The sequence below is a fragment of the Theropithecus gelada genome, chromosome 12 (assembly GCF_003255815.1).
Source record: "Theropithecus gelada isolate Dixy chromosome 12, Tgel_1.0, whole genome shotgun sequence".
In the NCBI taxonomy this organism is placed as follows: Eukaryota; Metazoa; Chordata; class Mammalia; order Primates; family Cercopithecidae; genus Theropithecus; species Theropithecus gelada.
The window spans coordinates 68735071-68754195 of NC_037680.1; the positions used below are offsets into that span (position 1 = coordinate 68735071).

General features: G+C 37.4%; 1 protein-coding gene across 2 annotated transcripts in view; it reads right to left on the reverse strand.

Annotated features, from left to right (window-relative positions):
* The window catches only part of TMEFF2 (transmembrane protein with EGF like and two follistatin like domains 2), a 244576-nt gene extending 226051 nt beyond the window's left edge, over positions 1-18525 (reverse strand). For both annotated transcript variants that reach the window (XM_025404668.1, XM_025404669.1), the window contains exons 1-4: positions 17166-18525; positions 14700-14809; positions 6904-7033; positions 2221-2247 (exon numbers count right to left, since the gene is read on the reverse strand). In XM_025404668.1, the coding sequence (XP_025260453.1) occupies positions 2221-2247; positions 6904-7033; positions 14700-14809; positions 17166-17337 (439 nt within the window). In that variant the 5' untranslated portion in view covers positions 17338-18525. The remainder of the gene's footprint in view (positions 1-2220; positions 2248-6903; positions 7034-14699; positions 14810-17165) is intronic.
* Positions 18526-19125: the final 600 nt, after the last annotated feature.

The following is a 19125-nucleotide window of genomic DNA, read 5'->3' on the forward strand; positions in this document are numbered from 1 at the left end:
ACATGTAGACTAGAAAAACAAGTAGTTCTGTTAAGAAAAACCTGACCAGTCTCTAATTTTAAACATTGTATGCAATTAGGAGCAAATACTCATCACCACAATTTTCAGAACTGCCATTATTTAAAATAATAAGCTCAGAATTAAATGTATTATATGCTTTTTTTTCTAAAGCAAACATTGGAAGTTGTTTTTGTTTTCTCCAAGTTACTATAAAGCACCTACAATTGAAAGGAAGAGTGATTAAAAACAGAAAAAGACAAAGAAAATAAAAAAGTGGTTTCTAAGTGATGTTTCACTCATATGGTATAAAATAAGTTATACATGTCATATTCATGAGATTAACATTATTTCCTGAAAAAAATGTCTGATTCAGATCACGAGACAACATAATGAACCAACGATTTTAATATAAAATGCAACAAGGAAGAGTGAGTTTGACTTCACTTTCACTTGCATATGCTAATAACAATGAATGAAAACTAGAAACTAGTATGTGAAACAAAACTCACATCTTATTGTTAGAAAAATAAAGATATGATGTATAGTATGATAGGATAGTCAAGCAGAAAAACGTATGTGATGATGCTTTAACAGAAAGAGAAATGAAGACATTCTTGGTATGATTTTTTTTTCTTTTTTTGTCTTTAAAGATGCTAGAAAATTAACAAGACTGGTGGGTAAACAGTGGAACAGTTCAGTCTCAGCACAATATTTGCAAAATTAGGTAGTCTACATATAAAACTAAACAGCTAGAAAACATACACAATTTTGCATAGAAACTATTTCCTTACAAAAGAAACATTTTAAAAAATTGATTTCTTTTTAATAATATTCTCATGGTAAAACATATACTAAAGGAACTGCCTTTTTTCTCTTTTTTTTTTTCTTTAAGATTTAATATGTTCTTCTAAGGTCTTATTTTCAAAACCTCTAGGGAAACTTTCTTGGGAATACTATATTAATCAGCTAAGAAAAACTTTATTAGAAGTAGAGAAAGACTGTCCAGACATCAAAGGACTGTCCAACATCATGTGACATTGAAACATATTCTATGCTTGAGTCTTGACTGTTGTACAGTTTTAGTCTTTAGGAAAAAAATTGTGCTTCAATCTGCTGCTGTTCAGTTTTAGTCTTTATGGAAAAAATTGTGCTCCAATATGCTGCTCTAATTATGTTCTGTGGGTATTGCTTATTTGAACTAGTTAAGCCTTTCATTACATAAGGAAACTTGATAAATCTTTCAAGTGTTTCCTGAACTAGATAAAGGGTGCATTAAATATCTGCCACCCTGCACCCAAGGCCTTCTTTTACTTATCTTTTATCAAATTCTGTATTTAAAAACTGAAATCAACTTGGAATAGCACATTTAATTATTTTACACAACTGAAGCAAGGTCTTGAGAGAATGTTTTTCATTTGTTTTGTTTTTCTTAATCTTGAAATTATACATAGGTTGTATTTTGTTTCGCTTTGTGTGTATAAAAGTCTAATTTTGCTTGAATTTCATTGCCAAAAGTATTTGGGACATTTACAATTTAGTTTCAGTCTACAGGTAAAATCTTCATTTGGTAGTTAATACATTAGATCAAACTTTTAAAGTTCCTCTCTCTCTCTTTCTTATATACTTCCCTAAACAAAACTAAATAATGGGAACATATATCATACTTTAGTAAAAATAACTATAGATTTAATCAAGGAAGCAAAGATAATATACTTTCATTGGACTTAATTTTATCTTTTTCATTTTTATGAACTAAAGTTCCTTCAATTTCAAATTATAAATCTGATAATTAAAACCTTGTCTATATGGTAGGTTATGTATGTCTTAATAGCACCTAGTAATTGAGAGCAGTGTCTTATATTTAAAAATCCAATATTTAAATTGTTTCCTCATGAATTCTTTCTTCCCTGCCAAATATGCTTGCATGCTTCTCTTCAGAAGTTTTAACATTATGTCTATCCAGACCAAAAATAACTTACAAACAAACAAACAAATGAACAAAGAAGATTAACTAGAGATAGAGTATGATTCATAAGTATGCCAAATAATTTGCATGGCATATACATGTACTTTATATGGAGACAATTTTTTATGTTTTCATCTTTCCTAAAATGCAAAATATGAATTTTCCCTAAATATCTGAAATGGAATATATATAAGTAAATATACATAATAATATCCACCAGTAAATCTTCAAATATGTAAAAAGGCAATTCCTACCTCCATCTCCAGATCCTGATCCTGCATCTGTGGGGGGAAAAATTATATTTGCTAGTAAAACACATTCAAAAATACTTATGACTTTTTAAGCTCAAGTTTACTTTCTTAGTTTAATACTGCAATAATATTGTTTGAGAAAAATACTAATATTTAATCCAAAAATATACATTCACATCAATTTAATATCTATTAATGTAACTTCTAAAATAAATTATCCATCATTTTTATTCCAAAGCTTTAAGAAAACATTATTGCCCAGTTTGGAAAATTTCCTAATCTCGACTATGAAAAATTCCTAATCTTGACAGGCTGGATTTGGTGCCCTTAGCAAAATAAAGTATTAAAAATGAGATGCTTGTAACAATCAGTAAGTTTCAGAAATTAAATAGTCTAATGTCTGTGGCAAATAAACCCATAATTAAGGCTTATATTCTTGCAAATTGCATATGAACAAAGAGAAAAGCAGTTTAAAAAGAAATATTTTTATATGGGTGTTGATAAGTTTTACGAATACCACAATTGTGGATGATTCCATCTGTGACAAACCATCCTTTGTTTTTGACATCAGTAGAAGAGAGCTTGATTTTTGCCTTTGTGCTTGAAGTCCGATATTCACTAAATGATTCTTGCAGAAAAAAATCATACCTCCTCTTCTGGATTTTTCTTTCACTATTTCTTCTCTCCCCTTCCTCCCATTAATTACAATTGGTCAACGCTGTTTATTTCTGGGAAAGTAGTTCCCAGAAACATGCAAAATTTCAAGTTGAAATCAAAACCACTGAGGTTCCATCTGCTTATACTTCTTAAGTATAGATATCATATTCCTTCTGCCTTTCCATTTTTGTTCGTCCACAATACATTTGGTTATGTATTTTAATGTTAATACAGGGAAATAAGATTAATATTGATATTCTCTGCCTGATGTGCCCTTATCCCACAGTGAAATCTCACCCAGGGTTCAAGACTTATACCAAATGCCACTCTTAAGAATTTACGGTTTTAGTCCAATTAAAATAAAACATGACTTTTACTTGTTTGCTTGCATGATACTTTATTGAGAAGCACCACATAGAAAGAGGCATGGTATATGAAAATCCACAGAAGGCTGACATATATTGAAGAAGGAAGGCCTTCCCAGCAGCCCTCCTTTTTATCATGTATTGGCATTAGCAGTACCATGAAGGAGCAGTAGTTTGAATTGTCAGTCTTGTTGGAGACCCACATTAACTAAATTTATACAGTCTAGCACTACTTGACTATTAGAATGTCAAGTAATCAATTAACTATTAATGTGACAAGACATATGTCTTTGGGGCAGCATATCTTTTCCTTAAAGGCAAGTAAATTGGTAAAATAATTTATGATAAAATTTATTCTTAGTAAATGTAGAATCAAACAAGGATTGTAATCATAAGAATTGACTGTTTAATGATAATAGATCAAGAAAGACCGATGAATTCATGCTGATATTAGAATATTCCTACCAACTGAACTGACTGTTATAAGTCACAACATCATCTCTTTTGGACAGAACAGTGCTTGAGTGCTTAATGTTTGTCAAGTTTCCTTCTTGTATACTTTCACAGACAAAAATTTTAATTGATTGTATTTGCATTAATTTGAAAGCTTAACTCAGTATTATATTCATTCAGGGCTAAATAGCAGGTTGTGGTATTATAGTGATAACACATTCTAAATATATTTTAGTTAAATGTATATAGTTTATTTTAAATTTTCCCCTATAAACTTCTTTCAGTCAAGGAAAATGTGTTGTTTATCACTCTACACTTATATGAACATAAGCAGAAATGCATAAAGGCTTAGGAGTTCCAAGCTCCAAACCTTACTCACTGCATGATAGAGAAATGTTATGCAACCTTGCTAAGCATATTCCTCCTCTATTCAATGGGTACAGTAATATCTATCCAATTGGGCTATTTTGAGGCTTACTGCACAGTAGTATATTTTAAATGCTTAAGCACTGTCTGGAACATAATAATTAAAATGTAGAGTAAACATCTTGCCTATTCATCTACGGGTATTCTAATAAATACATATGATTGGGAAAAATCAGAAAAAAATGCCGATAGTATTTTATCTTGTATTTCCCACATGCATTTCTAAAACTTCAAGGGGCATGGTTCTTAAGACAATATTTGATTTAACACAAATGAAACAGCCAGGGAAGAAAAGAAGGAATAGATTAGAAAAATGATCACTTAAGTCGGTGGCATCATTATGAAATCGTTATGGGAAGCTTTAATGTTTTCTCTATTATATGATGAGTCATCTTGGCCAACTGATGATAAGTAGCCTACTAAAGTCTTATTAGTGAGACAGAAACACCTAAGAAAATAAGTCATGCTGTTAGACCTAAATCTGAGTTCCTAGTTAACGCATTTCTTACAAGGCAAAAAGTTAAATTGACAGTAAGACCATTGAGCAGATTTCCCAATAAGAATCCATTCTCTGGACAAAAAAATAAAGTTCAATGAAATATAATAAATATAAAGTTATATCTTCTACTGCCTATTATTCCTAGAGCTTACAACTTGCCACTTTCATTCAGTGTCAAACAGCATTAAAAAATAAATGGGAAATATACAAAGAAAAGAATGAGAATCCCTTTTAGATCAAAAGTCAGAACCCCAATTTATTTACAGTCAGATCTGGTTAATGAAAATTACTTTGTTCTCTCCGTCATTATTCAGATCAAAAACCTTTTAGATTTACAAGTCCATGGAAGATGCATTCAGCAAGACTGGCTTACTAATTAAATCTTGTAGAAATCTAAGTATGTGAATGAGCTAAAGATGGATTACTCGATTGTGATTAAATTTTCTACTTGGCTAAGTATTTATTTTCATAGTATAACCAGCACATCAGGGACTAGAATGGAAAGACTTGAATGATTCAGGAGAATGTGATTATATGCGCTGACAAGAACTTGGAGGTTGGCAAGTAAGAAAGAAAGATTTTGCTACATCGGCCATAACCATAACTTCTGATCTGTTTATTATAATAATTGCCTGCCAATTCTCATGTGGTTATTGTTAGAAAAGAACAGATATTCTCGATGATCTTGAAAAAGCAAATCCTTTCCTCAATACTCTATGGTATTTGCCTTCATCCTTCCTGGTTCCTGGGATTCTACTTTTTTTCTATTCAGTTTGTCCTAAAGTATTATTTCTCATTTCTTTGGTATGGCTGATTGATTCCTCATAATTCGTTTGCTCCTTGTCATACTTTCTATATCCCTCATCCTTAGCATGAGAACAGCATGCTGCTCATCCTCCTTTCCTACTAGAGAAGGCTGCCCATTGACTCTCACATATTGCGGTACCTTTTATTCATGACTTGTCATTCACAGACCAAGCAGCAATGACCTGCTTGCTTTAGCAAATAAGCAAATGCAGTACCAGCTCAGCTTGCCTCCTGACCATCCTTTCATGAAGAACATTCACATCTAAGCAAATAATCCCTTAGGAGAAAAGACTGCTAGAAACCAAAACCAAAACAAAATATCATTGGCCATGAGATATGATACTATTCTCTTTCTTCTGCTAATTCTCAGAAACTTGGGTAGTCACCAGTATAACTTTACTAACAATCAATACGCTTAAGACAATCTTTTAAAGAATACGAGGCTTTTCTCTTTGCTCATTTTCCACACTGCCCCAGCCACTTAGCACATAACTTTTAACATCATACTCTAGATTAGAAATACCTGTTATCTAAGGGACTTTTGAACAAAATAGACTTTTCATGATGCTATTCTCTGCTCCTATTTTTGAAGAAAGTTTATATTTGATATCATTGTTATTATTCCTGAATATGCTTATATCATCTAAATTCTCAGGAATTATGACTTCCCAGAAAGATGCTTATTTGCCATTAAGAACAACTACCATGGCATCTTAAAGTCTCTATAATACATGTGACTTTGATATCAAGCTTAACTTGAAAACTCAGGCCCATTTTAAAGCACTTCCCATTTTAAAGCATAAGCTCTAACAACTACTACAGATAGAAGGAAAGCTTGAAAAGCTATAGAGCATATGAAATCTCTCTTTCTTCTTACTTCCTTTATAGCATTGTTGGTAAACTTGACTGAAAAACTTTGTAGAATTCCAGGTTAATTGAGTCAGAAATGACACATGTCATTAGAAATTATGTCTACTACAAACACATTTGTCAATATAATCTACTAAATAATAAGACCATTTTGTAGAGCTAAGATTAGACATCAACTTCAGAGCCCAAATCTGCAAAATTGCCTTCCAGCAGATAATGCTATTGTTCAAAACAAACAAACACACAAATAAATAATACAACTTTATCCATACATAGTCAGGTTTCTCCATATTTGGCATGTTGGCAGTCAATCTAGATTTCTAATTATATGTGACTTTTATTCAAACTGCCTGTATTTCATTTAATAACATATGTCCTTAAATCTACCACTGTCCTTATGGTAGATACCCTCTTTCTTCCAAAAGTGACTTGAAATGTAAAAATGACAAAGAATAAGAATAATAAATGCTTTGAACAGAACAATACAGGCTTGTCTAGTCAATATATAATCTGAATTATTTATTGGGAGATGACATAACAAGAAATGAAAGACATAGTTTTTGGATTTGGAATCCAGGCAGAAGGTTTCAAAGAAGATCACACACATACCTGTGGCACATGATCCTTCTGACACCACAAGTATCTCACTCTGCTGTTTGCATGCAGCCTGTCGCAGGTAACACTCATTCTGGTAGCTCTCCCCATTGGAGCCACACACAGGCACATAGTCATTGTTGCACTGGGAAATACACAGATGTAAGCCTATAGTTAGTACTGGAGACTGCATCCCTCTGACATGATGAACAGAAGTAATAATTTGCAAAAGAAACCACTTGTCTTCATTTTCAATGATTCTAATTGTGTCCAATGAGTCTTCATAAGGGCATCATTGAAAGATTCACAAAGCCAATTTCAAGTTAGCCAACCAGTCATTTCACTTAGATAGGGCAAAAATAAGCATGTAAATTGATCAGGGAATTCCAACAAAGTGACTGCACAAGTAGCACAACAAAGATATAGCAACAAACATATTAATACTACTTAATATTATTTTTAGTATGTAGCCCATATGACTTGATGGAAAAAATTAAAATACAGTTTAATTTCAAGCTATTCAAAAACAGGTAATGTCTATCTGTGTTAGGAGTGGAAGTATATGGCCAAAATGCCAAATAAATGAATTAACTCTTAGTTGTTTTTTAAATTGAATTTAATTGAATTTTTATTGAATTCTAGTCCTTGTAAATTTCTAAATATTCAGATAAGACACTGATTTACTTATTTATTTTTATACCTCTTTAGACTATTGTATATTGATATGGATATGGTCTAGAGAGAAACAAAATTATGGAACACAGAGAAAAATTTAAACAACTACTGAACTGTAAGTAAACTTTACTGACTATTCCAAAGTATGTCTATTAATAGATATTCCATAAAGAGAAAAGTTCATTTTTAAAAGAACCTCATTATTTAAAAAAGTATATATATTACAGTGAAAATTAAGGCAACCTACAGAGTATAGTCATCATAATATAATCATACTCTAAGGCATTAATGACACTTGGCTTTGTCCTATGCCTGCTAATTACACCAGGGATGTGATTATCTCATGATTACTACTACTGATGTGCTTTATTGTGTTTATTTTAATTATAAACAATATAATGATCAAGATTATTATCTTTATATGCTCACCTATGCCAGAAACTAAGAAAGGAAAATCATACTTACAGATGCATGTAAAAACTCTTCTCTATGTTTTACTTTTATCTAATATATTTGAATCTTTGATGTTCTGTGAGTTCAGAATACATACAAAATAAACCAATAATACAGTGAGATGGGTAGGAAAGTTTAAATATATATGATAACAAACCTAAAACCCTATCATAAATAAACTTCAACTCAAGAATTTATGCAAAAGAAAACACCTCTCAACATGTTGATAATCCGATTGATTAAAACCTGAAATTTATTATTTTACTCTATTTCCTTACAATATCTAAACTTCCTTATTCCTAACCATCTATGTAACTCTTGCTCTTTGTCTTTATATAATAATAGCTTAAGTGTCATAACAAATTTAAATGTCAATGTTCTTTGAAATGAAAGCCTAATTTTATGAGTTTTATTTTTTTATATATTATTAACAACTTAAATATAATGTTTTGGTAATTATGATCAACTTTTTTCCAAACAGTAAACCCAAATGGGATGACAGTCATATTAAGATGACCATAATTACTAACAGATTGCTTTAGCACATATTTTAAAAATATTCTTTATCTTAATTTCTACAATATATAATCTAGACATTCTGCAAGTCCTCTATATAGTAATTCTTTTCCACAGTTACATTATTGTCTCCCAGACTCAGTCTATGTATGTGATTATATTTAAAAAACTGTTTTGATGGCTTACGCCTGTAATCCCAGCACTTTGGGAGGCCAAGGCAGGCAGATCATGAGGTCAGGAGATCGAGACCATCCTGGCTCACACGGTGAAACCCTGTCTCTACTAAAAATACAAAAAATTAGCCAGGCGTGGTGGCGGGCGCCTGTAGTCCCAGCTACCTCGGGAGGTTGAGGCAGGAGAATGGCGTGAACCTGGGAGGTGGAGCTTGCAGTGAGCCGAGATTGAGCTACTGCACTCCAGCCTGGGCGACAGAGCAAGATTCTGTTAAAAAAAAAAAAAAACAAAACAAAACAAAACAAAAAAAAAACTGATTTGATTAGAACTTTTCACTAATCTTTTGCTAATGTTTAACTCAATCAGCAACTGACTTCTGATTAGACGATACCTGTGTAAGCACTGTTTTCCAGGAGCTTTCCAAAAATTTGTTTTAATTTACATCTGAAAACTGACTCACCACAGGTCTGAGCATCTGCACTACTATTCAAGAAAGAAGGCAAGAGCAAAATGCCTGTGAAGATTTGAATTTTCCAATGAGCAGTACTGAAAAAACAAATAAATGTGGCTTGTGCTCATGCCAGAACTGTGGCCAGCAAGGAAAGTGCAGGGATAGGTGCTTGATAAATGTGCTATGATCAGAACCTGAGACAGGAGAATGTAGGTAGGATTATGTTGATCTACGAACACTACAATGGTGTCTGAGCACATGGAGGAGAGACCAGAAAGAAGGAAACAGCTGGTGACATTATGATCGCTAGACTTGCTGATCCTTTCAGTAGACAGAAGAGAGTCATAATATGTCTATGACTAGCTGGACTAACATCTAATGCTTGAGGCCTGGCATTCTTGCCCCAGACTACTTTTCAATCTCCATCTCCAACCCTGCTTATAATACTTTGTGTGTAGATTATTTGGGTCCTTGTTTTCTTCTCTCCAATCCTTAAATTTTATTTATTTGTCCTTCTCAGATTACTCAAATATAGAGTCAGTGGACTGGGAGTGGGGAGTGGAAAGTATTTATTATCTCTCCCAACTGCTAGTACACAATGCTGATATGCATCTTAAAATATCGAATAAACTGATAAAGTGCTCATATGCCGCTTCTGAGGGATGCAGTAAGCCAAATTCGAACAGTTCTAAAAACAGAGCTGCCAAGTTCCACGCACAAGCCAAAAGGGAGATTTCTACAGAGCTGAAAAGAGCTTAACTGTAGATTACTGGCATGATGTTTTTGGCCCTTAGTATCAAGACTTGCACTCATTAATATGAAGAATACAAGGAGGACGCACGTCCTAAATGATGAAAACTCATGAGTGGGAGTCTAGTCCTAGGTCCTCCTATTTCTTTCACTGCCTTGGTGTAGGACTTTTTGAATGTTAGTCAACAATGAAATATTTAACAGGTTTATAGCCTAGTTTTCCCACTTGAAATGCTTACCTGGAACACTTGGGAAATTAACAAAGTCATGTTTTTAAAACGAGAAACATCTTGTAATACTTACACAAAGAAATGTAAATTATTTGCTTTGTATGATATGTATTTTAACTCTAACATCAAACCATGGCATTTCTAGAACTAGAAAAACAAGAGGAAACAGGCTAACCCTAAGCATGAAATACGCTAACTACTGCATTAAAATATGCCAAATTATTGGAAATAGTTTTTAGTAATATTCATGATACTGCTCAGTTTCAGATGAAGAGACAGATTGAGATGTTAAGTGACTTGCTAAAGGCCATACAGTTGCCTGGTAAGAGGAAAAACAAGACTCGAGTTCAGATGGTTAGGTCCATCAATGTATGTGTTGTACAAACTTCCTCTCAGGGGGAAAAGTGATTCTATTTTTCTATGTTTTAAAATCTTATGTTTATTTTCCAAACAAGTGTTTTTCAATAGAAGAATTTTGTTCCAAAATGGGCTAACCCCCACACTAGTGGAGTCAATAACTTGACACACTAGAATGCATGAAATTCATTTTTGCTACAAATTAATAAAAATTATGTGAGAAGTTTTTCATAGGATTTATTGCTTATTTGATTAATATAGGTTTTTTGAGCTGAGATTTCAGCATCTAGAAGCTTACGTATGACTTATGTTTTTATATATTGCCAGCCCCTTCCACAGAGTCTGGCATGTAGAAGGTGCTCAACAGATGTTAAGTCAATTCTGTTATATTCCCAGTTGTCAAAGGCTTAAGAAGAATGGCTTGGGATATGGTATATTTTTCTTCCAAAAAGGAAAAAAGATTTTAAAAATCTGCATATGTTCCAATCCTTTGGCCATTCCATAAGTAATTTTTACTTTTCTGTGATTTATATTTCCTTAAATGTAAAAAAAATTATGATTTTAAGAGTGGACAGGCCTGTGACTATGGTGGAAATGACTCTGTGTGCCTTCCCAGGCTAGGTCACTAAAGGATATAGCTTCTACCTGGCTCTTTCTTTCTCTCTGGATGCTTGACTTTGAAACTCAGCCACTATGCTATGAGGAAGACAAAACTTGCCCATGCAAAGAGATCAACATGGAGAAGAAGAAGGTCTTCAGCTGACAGTCTGACATATGAGTGAGAACCCTCAGATCAGTATAGCACCAAGCCTTTGAATTCCCTCCCCTCACCATCAGCTAATGCCAAAGAGAGTAGAGGTGAGCTGTTTTGATTAAGCCCTGCCAAAATGGCAGATTCATGAACAAAATAAATATTCATTGTCTTAAGCCACTAAGTGCTGGGCAGTCTGTTACACAGCCTTAGTAATAAGAAAATTTTAGATCTAAAGCATGACTTATTAAAAAAAAATTTAGTATTTGAATTAGGTAATACCTGAAAAACATAAGGCTTCATAATATTTTTAAATTATAAAGTAGTTATTGATCATTGCATGACCAGGGCTATCTATAAATATCTACATGTATCTCCCTTCCTTTTTCCCTCACTTTCTGCCTCCCTCCCTTCCTTCCTCCCCACTTTTATTCTTATCTACCTACCTACCTACCTATCTGTCTGTCTATCCATTTACTGTCTCCAAATTTTCATCCTCATACTTACTGGGCTTAATACCTGGGTGATGAAATAGTATGTACAACAAACCCCCATGACACGTGTTTACATATGTAATAAACCTTCACATGTACCCCCAAACCTAAAATAAAAGTTTTAAAAAGGGGAGAGAAAACAATCATCTCACTGAGTTGTGAGAAATAAATGAGATAATATGTTTGAAGGATAGAAATCAATTTATTTAAAATCATCTAAGAGAGGTGAAGACTAATAATGTTTACTTTAGTGTTCCAGTGATAAGGCAAATTGTAAACACTATAGATATAAAAATATATGCCCATTTCTCTTTGAAATTTATCTCTCAGCTAGAAAGACTATAGACTGCAGGCTGGGTGCTGTGGCTCATGCCTGTAATCCTAGCACTTTGGGAGACAGGCAGGTGGATCTCCTGAGCGCAGGAGTTTGAGACCAGCCTGGGTAACATGGTGAAACCGCGTCTCTACTAAAATACAAAAAAATTAGCTGAGAATGGTGGAGTGACCTGTATTCCCAGCTACTCGGGAGGCAGAGGCACAAGAATCGCTGGGAGACCCAGGAGGTGGAGGTTGCAGTGAGCCAAGAGCGCACCACTACTATCCAGCCTGGGCGACACAGCAAGACTCTTGTCTCCAAAAATTCAAAAAAAAAAAAAAAAAAAAAAAGAGGAATGCTTGCTTGTACCTGAAAAGGCAGCAGAGAAAGAAACAGAAGTTTAGAATAATACATAGGAAAATAGATTTTCAATACCTCTCCCTTTTTATCAGATACTAGGGCTAAAATAACAAACACCAAAAAACTCAAATTCATGTATTGGAGAAGATGGACTCAAGAGACTCTTAGCTTAAAATATCCTATTTATTATTCTTCATGCAACTTATACTTTTCTTTGATCTTCAATTTAATTCAGCCACTCTATATTCTTGGTATGTGCAAAGTCTACATTTTCCACTAGGGAGATGTTTATTTTTTCTTGCCAGATTGACAACTATTGCAAAGCACAAACTAATAGCAGTAGTAATACACTAGTACATTTCAAATGCCACGAGGATTACAAAAAGCAAATTTACATTTTAGTTTCTTACTCAAACTTGCATTCGATGCCACTCCCCCATCGATTCCACTTAACAATTATTTAAATTAATGCTAAACATAGCTGACTGACCAATGTATGAAAAACACACATATTTTTGTTGATAAAAGTTTTACCAAAATCTTCCGTAGCACGTATAAAATGAAAACAATTCCTTTAACAAGAAGATTATTTATTTTCATTTTGCAGCTTTACAGTTCTGTTCCTTTGGAGTTCTGTCAACCCCCCCTTTTTTTTTTCTCCTGGTGAAATCTTAGAACCATGGCTTTACACTTCAGGAATGCTTTTCCTGGTTCATTTGATATTTTTTATGAGTTCATTTCTTTTGTCTATCTATGGTTATGAAAATAAGACAAATTTATGGAAATCAAAAAGGGAAAGAAGGAAAAATTCACAAAATTCTCTGGGCCTTTAATTAATGATTTATCCAATTGTGCTTTTTTCCTGTTTAGTTAACATTTGGTTAAGTATGAATTGGGGAGTTCTCATGCTCTATCTCTCTCATGTAGTTCATTGAAAGTACATAATGACATTGTTTAATGTGGCTGGAGACCTTAGAAGTTGATGTTACATGCATATTAAATATGCATGAATATGTTTCTAACACTATGGTATGGTCTAAAAAACTGTACAGTCAGAGCAGTACTCACCCACCAGGAGGTGGTGCACTTTACAAATATCAGTTGTCATATTATGTTTCTTAGAAAGAAGAAAATAATGTCTAAGAAGGTTTTAGCATTTCTAAAAGCCACTTAAACTTTATTTAAATGTGAATTCTCTTCTTAGTGGGAGGTCAAATTCAATCTAAAACATTTAAATTTCATCAATAATTCTAAATATTACCTATTAAACCAGATACCTAGGTCTAAATTTGAGTTTAATGTTGTTATTTGTTCTATATTTTTTTATTCTTAGAAAAGTTTCCCTTATCTCACATGTACTTTTGTTTATGTGCATATTTCCTGGTTGAGTCATACTGTCGGATTTTAAAAGTATTTTTAAAAGTAATTTAAAATGCTCAAGGGCAAATATAGGCTACTGGTACAACACCCATGCTACTTGAAGTTCTACATGATTATATGACCATTTTGAGAGGAAAAGGTTTATAACTTACATGGTGGAAAGCATTTGTTAGCTAATGAGCATCCTAATGACATTAAAAGTTCTATCTTTAATATATACTAGTAACCTAGTTTTGATGATGCCAGCTTTGTTACTTAAAATAAATTAACACAAGAAAAAGTACATCTTCCTGATGTTCATAAAATAACTTGTGGATCTAAATGCTCTTTTGGATTCCTAGGGGATTCAGTTCTAATTGAGGGTGGTACCTATGAAAAAGCTGACATATATTAATTAATAAGTTCCATGATTTCCAAATTAGAACAAAGTTTTGAAGTTACACTAATAAGGAGTTAACTTAAAAACCTAGTCAGGTTGCAAGGGCAATAAAGGCCACGAGCATTAAAACAGATAGCAATAAGATAAAAAGATGATAGTTCCCATCAAAAAGAACAAAAGCACAAGTTCACACTTTTTACCCCCTACTTTGACTATTATGCCCAGTCAATTCACTTTTAAAATGATGCTAGAAGGGCCAGAGAAACATAATTTTCCTTTGACATCCCAAAAGCACAACCTGAAGCTTTCTACCTTCAGTGGCGTTTATAACTTTGGCATATACATTTCTCCAAAAAGTATATGTCTTCTTGACATCAGTTGGCTCTCTTGCCAGTACTTTTGCTTGGTGCCAGCTTCCCTCTTAGCTTGCATAGCTATAAATTTCCAAGTGATAGGCTGTAAAGGGAGATCCCTGCTTTGCAGTCTCATTAATGAATTAGAAGATGCAAATATAAGACTTCTTACCTTGAACTGACAGACGCAAGTCACAGTGTCTCCAATTCTTAAACATTCCCCATCAAATTTACAGGTGTTGGTGTCACAGAGGAAGAGATCATTTTCTCTGTCATCATAACCTCAAATTTAAAGAGAACACTCCAGTCATTAAAATATGTTACAGATTTTTAACAAAAAACACTATCTTGAAGCTTTAAAATACTTGTTCTAAATTTTAAATCCAACAACTATAGCTGTACTGCAAGGTCACCATCTACTGATAACCTCAAAATCTAGTTAAGTGATCAATATTCGTTTCCATTTTCCACAATTCTTTTCTAGTCAATTCTCCTTTAATATCCTTTTCTGACAGTGCTATTTTTTAAGGCTTCATTAATATTGACAGTGGTGCTTAACATTTGCTTCCTGTTTTTTTTTTTTTTTTTTTGCTCATTAGGTGGACAATATTTATGACCACAAAACTCCACATTTTGGAAAAGAGCTAGCGATGATCTCTGAATGCCCTTTTACCACTTCCCCATCTTTAATTGTTCTTTTGCTTCAAGGACTGAAACAAACCCTTATTTGAAATTTATCCAGACAAAGAGGAAACAAAGCCTCAATAATACAGATAAACAGGCACAGTGTTTTCTGTGATGGTCTGTTTGGCTCAAATGAAGATTGATCACCTCTAAGTTAACAGGGGTGGGAGCGGGGTGCCAAGTTCTTGACAACCTATCTGCAAAACCAGTTTATTCTCTTTAGTTTATGCCGTCCCCTTTAAAATATATGGCAAATATTGAATTTCTTGATTGCAAATGTCAACTTCACATTTAAGTTAGTTATCTCCTAAAACAATGCAAGGGCTAGGAATGAAGCAAACCAGTCTGTGTTGGACTACAAAGCCATCAACATTTCCAAAAACTGATTTTGCAGACTCAAAATTATTACTATAATAAAGCATCTAAAAAGTGATTAGGCAAAGCAAAGTGAAACTTATTCTTTCAAAAACAACACACATGTATGCATGAATCAAGAAGTTACAGAAACATGTTGAGTTTTATTAAAATGCCAAATTTAGAAACTGCCAAAAAAACAGAACAATCTATTGACCCAAATCTAATAGGGTTGCAAATCTCAACTTGTCTTTGTAAAGGATAAATTAGAAGGATGCATAATAATTTTCCTTTTGGCATTTATAGTAGTAATAACTAGGAACTATACAGGCTTTCACCCTATGAGTTACAGTTGGTCATTCCCTCCTCTCTAAAGTTACATACACTTCAGCTCACATACATCCTTAAAGCCACTTTATTCACAGCCAGATTTAACTACAGCAAAATTATATTTACAGAAGATGAAAAATTACATACACACTTGCTAAAACTAGAACAGACCACACCTAGGGGACAATACCCAGGCATGTTAACGGAGTTTAAAATGCCAAGGAAATTACACCACAATTCTGCCCAGTATACTACAGGCTGTCAAACCGAAATGCTATGCCAGCTAGGAGTGCAGCAACTCCCATTCTCTGGCCCTATTTAATTAGGAAGCTTCAGCAGAGCGAAGCCTGCCAAGCTCTTGCCGTCAGAATCTGAAGGAACCCAACCAAGCAAGAAGAGTGCTTGACCCACTCCACGGAAGCCTGTCCAGAAATGGAGGAGTCAGCGCCCACTGAGGTCGGTTCCGCCCTCGGCTAGCCTACACGGAACCTGACCAGCCTCAGTTATGCCCACTCCAGCCTGGGAGACCCGCAAAGTGTTCTTTTTCTCAACTTCCCTCTACTAGGGTAGAGGGAAGGCTTAGGGAAGCAAGAGAGGGGCATAACTGGAATGCAAAACCAATGTTTTTTGTCGCCTAGGAGAGAAGGAGGAAGAGAGAGAGAGAGAGAGAGAGAGAGAGAGAGAGAGAGAGAGAAAGAGAGAGAGAGAGAGGGAGAGAGAGAGAGAAATTGATTATATTGAAATCCAGCTCCTTTAGAATCTGTGTGACCTGGTCTTGAATGGGAGACCAGTGCGCCCTCATGGCACCTTTGCCAGGAATCAGCGATTCCCCTGCAGTCACCATTTGATTTATTGCTTTCTCGCTCATTCTTTCTCATAAAGTTATTTCTTCCTCATCCTAGTAAGACTTTTTTCTTTAATGATGACAAAGCTTCTCTTTTTGTGTTTCCCCTGAGATTGGTGTTCTTTCCAGTGAACCCAGAAAACCATCCCGTTTAATATTTCTCAAAATTCTCTCAGCTCCAATGTAAGCGCGAGCATGCAAAGGTTTCCTGCTACACCTGCACTTTCTACCCATCCCAGAACTACCCCCCACCTCCGGGCCTGGAACAGTTCTCCGTGTTTCTCTGGATAGAGGTGGGTGGTCTTAGGAGTCTAGGGCAGTAGGAGGTGAGGGGCTGAGGAGGCGCGCTAGGGTAGGCTGGTCTGTGCTGGATACGCGTGTTCTTCTGCGGGGTTAAGGGGTCGGGGACGGGGGTTCTGGACTTACCAGAGCAATTCCAGCCGGTGGGCGTTTGGCAGTCACTTAAGGAGGTAGGGAAAGCAGCGAGCTTCACCGGGCGGGCTACGATGAGTAGCATGACGGGCAGCAGCAGCAGCCAGCAAAAGCCCTCGCAAAGTGTCCAGCTGCTGCACTGCCGCGGGGACTCCCACAGCACCATGACTAGTTCGCGCAACTCTGCAGCAGCAAACGGCTTCCGAGGAACACAGGATCGCGGGGGCCGGGCAGCGGACTACTGAGCATCCCGCGGACGGCGGCAGCAGAAGCGGCGGCGGTGGCAGTGGCACCCGGCGGGGAAGCAGCAGCCAAACCCGCGCATGATCTCGAGAGTTTCAGCAACATCCAGGGACTGGGCTCAGCCCCGGGAGCGAGAGGGTCGTCTGCTGAGAAGCTGCGCCGGAGACGCGGGAAGCTGCTGCCATAAGGAGGGAACTCTGGGAAGCCGGGGGACAGGAGGAGACGGGAGTCCAGGGGCAGAGGAGCGGAGCCCGAGGAGGCAGGGTGGAGGGAGAGTCAAGGCGCCCCGCAGCCCGGCAGCCGCCTATCAAGCTCTGCCGCCCGCATCCCTCTGGCGTTTGGGAAGCAGCAGGTCCTCAGCCCGCCCGGGGTCACGTGGGAAGAAGCAGTCGGACTCTGATTGGTGGAGCAGGATGCAGGTCCCGGGAGGGAGGGGTCGACGAGGAGGTGCAAGGATGCAAGGAGGAGGCGGCCGCGGAAGCCACAGATGGGCTCGCTCGCCGGGCGCCGGCCTGAGTGGGGCTAGGCGGGGCTGGCTCAAGTGAGAAGCTCGGGCTTCATGGTGGGCTACCCGCATACTCATATACCACTAGCCTCACTCTCCGCTCCAGGACGCCCCCTACCGAGGGCGGGGTGCGGACTAGCGCCTCTCTTCCGCGCGTGACCCCGGGCAGCGAGCGCCGGCCGCGGCTGGGAGGCGTCTCTCCGAGCTGGAGATGGTGGGGGCGGAGGTGTCATAGGAGCAGCAGCAGCAGGGCAGAGAGGGGCGAGCCGGCGCGGGAGAGGGCGTCCCGCTGGCGCCCAGTGCTCCAGCGTGCGGGAGCGCGCCGCCTAGACTGTAGGGGGATGCAGGCTGAGAATGTCGCGGCGGAGAGGCCAGGAACATTTTTCTAGGGATTTGCAGGGAGGAGAGGGTGAGAGGCGATGGTGTTAGAACCGCTCTGGCCGGCCTGGAAGCAGCAGCAGCATCTCCCACAAGAGCCTGCAACCCCAAGGCTGCTCCCCGAGCCAGCTCAGCCATCCCGTCAGGCGCTCTCCTTCCTTCTCTCTTCTCCCCTCTCTCCTCCCAGGCCCCCCGCAGCTCCGACCCAGCCCGAGCGGCCGCAGGTTTGAATCCCTCTCTCCGTCACCCGCTCCTCTCCAGCCCGTAGCCTATTCGTGTGTCCACCTGGGAGGTGCGGTCAGATGTGTTTGGAAGGTCAGATTTGGGCGGGACAAGTGGTCTGAGAGGAAGAGAAAGGCTCCTCCGCATACACCGCGGGTAGGTTGCCGGGAGCATCCGCCAGGAAGCGGCGTCCCGGAAGGGGAGAGCGGGCTCTGTTTTTTGGCTCAGGCAATGGCCCTGCGTGCCTTACGCAGGTCTTTGCCGGATGGCCGGTGACCTGGGGCGACGAGAGAAGGTCTAACTCGGCAGGAGTCTCTGGCTCTGCCCGTTTCTTTCCTTCGCTCCAGCGGGCACAGGGCAAACGGCATAGCGGGACCCGCCTTCCGCCTGCTGCATTCTTCAGGCAGTTAGACACACTCTTTAGCCTAATGGAATTTTAGTCGCCAGTAACGGGACCGAGAGCTTTCCGGGACAAGGGTGGAGAGGAGCATCTTTCTTCCGTGACCGGGGTCACTATTGCAGTCTCAGTGTTTTGGAGGCCCCACATGGAAGAGTTTTCTTTTTTGTGTGTGATTATTCAGTGATTCCTGGTTTTTATTCCTTCTT